Below are 6,439 nucleotides of genomic sequence, written 5' to 3'. Positions count from 1 at the left end.
TCGGGAGATCTCACGGTGGCAGCGCCTAATCTGTCAAGAATGAACCACTTGAACGACCTTGGCCAAGTCCCAAAGCTGCCTCTAGAGTCCAGGGTGACCCCGGCCTACGTCCCGCTCCAGGGCTAATAAACCCACAAGCCTGCTCGGGTGGCAGCCCGAGCCCCAGCCACCGCTGGCCCGGGTGAGCCTAGAGCGCTGAGGGTCGCTACTATAGAGGCTTCGGAAGTCCCCACCTGGTGCGCTCTGTGGCCAGGCTCCCGCAAGGACTGGACTGGGGTCCAGACCAGGGAGCGGGGTGACATGGAAAATGCCGCGCTGAGATTTCTCGCAAAAGCTCGCAGAAAGGTGGGGGCGTAATGGGGGTCGCGGGGAAGGACGGCCTTCAGGCGAAATTAACAAAACCTACACTTTGCAAAGTCTTCCCCACTGCCCCCTTCCACCCGCTCTGTCCCCGTCGTCTCCCCACCCCTCCAGCTCTGCCCCGCCGCGCCCCCGCCCCTCCCCGCCGCTTCTGTTGTGACTGGGGCAGCCTATCCCGAGAGTGGGGAGCTTCAGGGGAACCGGAGCCGAGCGGTACTCCGCAGCATCACGTGTCGGGGTGGGGGCTATAAAATCCCCGAGCCGGGGCGCCGGGCGGGGGACCTGAGGACCAGCCCTCTCGGGGACCCCTTTGTTCGTGTCCTAGACGCCGCCGCCACCTCCGCGTCCCCCAGGGCTTGACCGCCAGAGCCCGCGCCGCGCGGAGGGCAGAGCTCCGCACCGGAGAGAGGAGGGGGCTCAGCCGCTGGCCCACCTCGCCCGCCACCCCGCACGGCCCCCTGGAGCCATGTCGCGCTCCTTCTATGTCGACTCGCTCATCATCAAGGACTCCTCCCGGCCAGCCCCCTCGCTGCCCGAGCCGCACCCCGGGCCGGACTTCCTCATCCCGCTGGGCATGCCGTCCCCGCTGGTGATGTCGGTGTCGGGGCCCGGCTGCCCGTCGCGCAAGAGCGAGGCGTTCTGCGTGTGCCCGCTCTGCGTCACCTCTCACCTGCACTCGGCCCGGGGACCCGCGGGGGCCGGCGGCGCGGGCGCAGCGGCCGGGGGCGCCGGGGCGGCGGGCGGCTCAGGGGCCTTGCCGCTGCTCAAGAGCCAGTTCTCTTCGGGGCCCGGGGACGCGCAGTTCTGCCCGCGGGTGAGCCACGCGCACCACCACCACCACGCGCCGCAGCACCACCACCAGCCCCAGCAGCCCGGCTCGGCGGCGGCGGCGGCGGCGGCGGCGGCAGCGGCGGCGGCGGCGGCGGCCTTGGGGCATCCGCAGCATCACGCACCTGTCTGCGCCGCCACCACCTACAACGTGGCCGACCCGCGGAGATTCCACTGCCTCACCATCGGTAGGGCGGGGGCTCTGGGCACTGGCGCCCCGCGCGCCCCCAGCAGTCGGGGGCGCAAACTTTTCACCTCTCGTGGAAGAATTGAGAGTGGGCGGGGGGAGGGGCGCGGGGGGAGAGAGAGGGGCTTGGAGCCGAACTGCGGAGTCGTCCCCTCAAAGTTCCAGGAAGGTTCAAGCTCTCTTTTGCCACCCTCTGCACGAAGCTGGACGGGCTCCAAGCCCGGTCCTGGTCCTTGGTGCCAGAGGGGTGGGGGTGAGTTGGGGGTGGGGGACGCTTTGGATCTGGAACTTGAGGGCGAAGAAACCGGAGGTCAGCAGACTTAGGTTCAGGCTGGGTGCGTTTGAAGTCACATTTGGCTTCCCTGAGTCGGGGCTGACTAAAGTGTTCCGAAGCTTTTGACTAACCCAGCCGGCCTCTCACTACCCTGTGGGTTGTCAGGGAGACAGCCCAGAGGTGCCCATCCAACTATCACCCCTCTGGTTCCAGCGCAGCCAAGGCCTCCCCTGGCTTTGGGCGTCTATTTCCTGTGCGCTAAGTCACGACTAGCCTTGAATGGGAAAGGTGGAGGGTGGCGTTTATTGGGGCTTCTGTGGGTGGGTCCTAGAAGGGGCCCTATCGTAGGCATGGCAAGGGAGTCTCACCTCTCAGAGGCCTTCTCCTGGCCCGTTGCAGGAGGTTCCGACGCCAGCCAGACACCCAACGGCAAGAGGATGCGCACGGCGTTCACCAGCACACAGCTCCTGGAACTGGAGCGGGAGTTCTCCTCCAACATGTACCTGTCGCGACTCCGGAGGATTGAGATCGCCACGTACTTGAGCCTGTCGGAGAAGCAAGTGAAAATCTGGTTCCAGAACCGCCGGGTGAAGCACAAGAAGGAGGGAAAGGGCACGCCGAGGAGCAGTCACAGCGGCTGCAAGTGCGCAGGCAGCCAGGCGCACTACGCGCGCTCCGAAGATGAAGACTCCTTGTCGCCGGCCTCAGCCAACGACGACAAGGAGATTTCTCCTTTATGAGCGAGGCTGCCCCCCCTTGCTCCACCTGCTCACAGTAGCCGACCTCCCCAGGCCCCTCGCAAAACCAAAGCGGAGGGAAATCTTGGGTCGCCGGAAACCTGGCCTCCCTGAGCTACCGTCAGGTCAGGGGAAGGACCGTGGGTAGCCTTCCCCGACCAGGAGTGTTGGACCGAACGGACCCCTTGAGTATCTTTCTGGACCTATTGGTTTAGGCTCCGCTCATAGATTTTTAAAAATGTAAATAATCTAGAATTCAAAGCAGTCTCGCGCTATATCAGAGAGAACCAGGGTGGGTTTCATATGGTCGGGTGGGGGTGGGGAGGGTGGGGTGGGTAGAAAGCACCTGTCATTTCCTCTTCCGCACTCTCTTTCAGAGCCGGGCCAGAACAACACGTGCTCTTGAGGCTCCTCTGCTGCTGCTGTTCAGAAACGGAAAGTTTTGATGTTGCAAATAAGTTAGAAGATGAAACCCTGTAGGTCTTGCTTTCCTGACCACTTTCCGTGGGAGTGTTTCAAATCCGAGTCGCAGCAAATCCCTTTGTATGTGAATAGTTTTATATAAATTTTATATTTATATTTATTTAAATAAATGAGACAAAATCAGTATTTTAAAAAGTTGATGGTGTCTGCCTCTACTTCACTCCCCCCAAGGTTTAAAAAAAAGTGTGAACAGAAAACAAAACAAAAAGAGGAGGACATAGAGGAAGGTATTGACTACAACTGGGGTAGCAAGAGTCTCTCACATTCAGGAATTTGTGACTCTGGGTTTTCTTGGCATGCCGATCAAATCCCATCGGTCATGATGCTGCCTACCAGGTAATACCCCACACCCTCCTAATAGACAATTCCCTCACAGCTGATGGGGTCCATCACTCCAGCCGCCAGCAAGGACAGGCAACCTTCTCATTTATTACAGAAGAAAGAATGAAAATTGCGTACCTAATTTTTTAATGGAGGTTACCCCTTATATTTAATTTCCCCTCAGGAGTAAATTGTCTGAAGAACTTTGTGTGGGTGGAATAAAAAGTCTGTTCCTCTTCCTAGTGACCCGGTAGGACATAGTGGAACAGTCCCTTACAGTTTCCAGGGCTGTCATTTTTGGGGAGCTCCATGGTTCTCCCAGGGAGCCATTGGCAGGTTTGGACAAAGTTAAACTGGCCCAGAATGTTTCCAAGACTGTAATCTGCATGGCAACATCTTTTTTCCACAGAGCAGCTGGTGTGTTCGAACCCGTGACCACAGCAGCTAGCAGCTGCTCGCTTACCCACTGCACCCCCCGGGAATCCTCCCAGTTGCTTTAGGAAAAGCAACAATTGGTCAAATAGGTGGAGGGGAATGTAACACATGATGTTGTGAATAGCTTCAAATGCTGGTGAGCCTGCTCTCTTGAAGTGCATCAGCAGAATGAGCTAGCTGGGCTCCCTCAAACGCTAAGAAAACCAAAGACAGAAACAGGATATGGTTCTGTGCCAAGATTTACAGGTTCACTCTTTAAAAATAGGCCAACACCGCTTTTGGAGCTCTTGGCCTTTCTCCAGGCATCTCTGACTTTAACCTAAATGTGCCTCCTTCTAGTCCCTGCTTCCCAGGCTGCCGAGGCCAGTTCTTTCTGGCTGCCCTGGACTGGGAGGAGACTTGGTTCTGGTGCCACCTGAGCCTGTCACCTAAGAGAACCAAGGCAACAGAGCTGGAAAGGGGGCGCCTAGGGGACCTCACTCTCTGCCAACTGAGTGAGTGCCACCTCCACCCACTGGCATTCTTTCTGATGATTTCAATGAAGTGGCTGTCCGTGTAAAGAGCAGGTTCAAGTCCACCGGGACTGTTTGCAACGCACTAGCAATTTTCCTCAGTTCAGAGTTACTTGGAGTGGTCTGCCCAAAAGGACTGAGGGGAAGCCCAGCTTCTAAATGCAAAGGTGGGGCTCCCAAACTGAGATCAGGAAGCTGGTTTGGGAAGGCAAGGAGAGGAAGAATTATTCTCTGCCTCAGAAGCTCTGCCACGGGGAAGACTCCCTCCTTGGAGCCTTTAGCACCTCCCCACCGTTTCGGCACCAGTAGAGTGGGTCAGAGGAGAGGGTGGAGGGACCACACAGTGTGAAGCTGTATGGGGAACTTGGGTGCTTTGTGCGGAGAGCACGGCCTGGGCCTGGGCCTGGGCCTGCGCGGCGGCAGCGTCCGGCGGGCATCCGGCCTCTTGGCTGGGGTTGGGAACCTGCACACCCCCTCCTCCCGCCCGGGATCTCTCTGGGCCCCTCGCCCTGTCCCGCCGAGGGAGGCGGATTCCTGCTTCCTTTCCAAACGGTCGCATCTCCATCCAGCTCAACAAACCCGCTGCTGGGCGCGCTAGTACTGAACTGGGAAGGGAGTTTCCCTAAGGGGAAAAAAACGGGCGTCTTTGAAGAATAGTTCCTGCTGGGGAAGTAAAAAGATAACGAGCCCCTGCGGTAGATCTCCTGCTCCGGACCAAAGGGAAGCCTAGTCTGGGCGGAGGCAGACCCGTTGACCCTCTCCCATCCACATCCTGCCTGGCCCTGCCACCACCCCTAGATGAGGCCCAGTGGTCCCTCCCCAAGACCTCGCCGCTGCCGGAGGTCCGATCCCAGCCTGTGCTGTCCCTCTCCAGCCCACAGGTCAGAACCACCGAGTACATGCCACTGGCATTTCACAGTGGGCTTCCTTCTGGACAGAGCGAGAGAAGACAGGGCTCCAGTCCTCCCTCGGGGCTGGGTTTGGTTTGCTTGGCTGTACGATCCCGGAAGTGGGGCAGGGGGGCAGATTTCTTCGGCTCCAGGAAAGTCCTTCTGCCTGGTTCTAGGGCCATTTTTGTAACTTTCAGATTAAAACCTGACATCTCCTATTCTCCTAGGGCAGATTTTTAAAGTCCCATGTCCTCCAGGCGGTTGATGTTCTCACCGGTTGCAAAACAGAGTAAGAGTTCGGAAGCTACCTGGTACCACAGGCCTGCAGTTTCACCTTCGTGTTTTGAGTACTGAGGCAGCCAATGCAAACACCCAACCTCTCCGCTAAGCAATCTTGAGATCGGACACTGGTCGAAGTTTCCCCACATGAATAGACTGGAAAGGCCTCAGATACAGGTGGACACCTCTGGACATTTTCTAAGTGGGACGCATTTGTCAAATACCCTTTCCTTTCGGTTCTGTTTACCAAAATATGGTCTCATAGAAGGAGACTGCCTGGAAACATTTGGTGGAAAGACAGAAAATGAGAATCTGTATGACTGAATCCCCCCCAGACGAGAGCTGAGGAGAGGAGAGCAGGCAGGGGAAAAGGGGGCCCAACACAGACATTCAGACCTTTCCCCTTCTCCCTCTCACCCTCCACCATCCATTAGCCAAGGTCATGGGGGTGGGGGTGGGGGGGTGCTGACAGGGATAGTGGCTTCAGGCCAGGCTTCCCAGTTCCAATCCAGATAAGGGCAGAAGTGATCCTGGTTTCCCTTCATCCTAGGGGTCGTGAGCCCCAATGACAGAGACATTGGTCAGCTCTGGAATAGCCATTGAGGCTCTGTTTCCAGTCCTTCCTCCAAAGTATAGCCGGAGATTTTAGAAGGAACAAAAACATGGAGAGGGGACATCTTTGAATTGTGGCTTCCTCTTCCCCGCCCTCAATCCAAGTCCCCACCAATGCTACCTCTTATATCCCACCAGGAGGAGGCCCAGTCAAGTAATGGGCTACAGGTAGAGGTGCTAACCTCAAGGTCAGCAGTGCAACACCCCCTCGGCCCCCCCAGCTACTCCGGGGAGAAAACCAGGAAGCTTTCTACTCCCAAGAAGAGTTACTGTCTTGCAAAGCCACCCTGTTCCATATGGTGTCCCCGGGAGTCTGAATGATGGAAGTGTTATCCAACCAGGGCCCACCCTGACTGTGGTTGGAGACATGTATGTTCATGTTACATGTGGCTTGTGTGTGTTAGAGAGTCAGAGCCTTTGGTGGCAGTGCGATCATGTGTATAAGGAGAGGGGTCATTTTCACCATTAAATTAATTTTCCTTCCCATTGTCATCGCTGGGCAGGTTCTACTTATTGTCCTG

General features: G+C 57.4%; 1 protein-coding gene across 1 annotated transcript; it reads left to right on the top strand.

Annotated features, from left to right (window-relative positions):
• The first annotated feature begins 826 nt into the window (after positions 1–826).
• On the top strand, positions 827–2,389 carry GSX2 (GS homeobox 2). The gene is made up of 2 exons (XM_075544968.1): positions 827–1,376; positions 2,049–2,389. Exons 1-2 carry the CDS (start codon positions 827–829, stop codon positions 2,387–2,389), a joined length of 891 nt encoding a protein of 296 aa, XP_075401083.1.
• Positions 2,390–6,439: the final 4,050 nt, after the last annotated feature.

Source organism: Tenrec ecaudatus, chromosome 3, assembly GCF_050624435.1.
Source record: "Tenrec ecaudatus isolate mTenEca1 chromosome 3, mTenEca1.hap1, whole genome shotgun sequence".
Taxonomy (NCBI): domain Eukaryota; kingdom Metazoa; phylum Chordata; class Mammalia; order Afrosoricida; family Tenrecidae; genus Tenrec; species Tenrec ecaudatus.
Note: the sequence above shows the minus strand (reverse complement) of the source record. Positions and strands in the feature narration are given on the sequence as shown.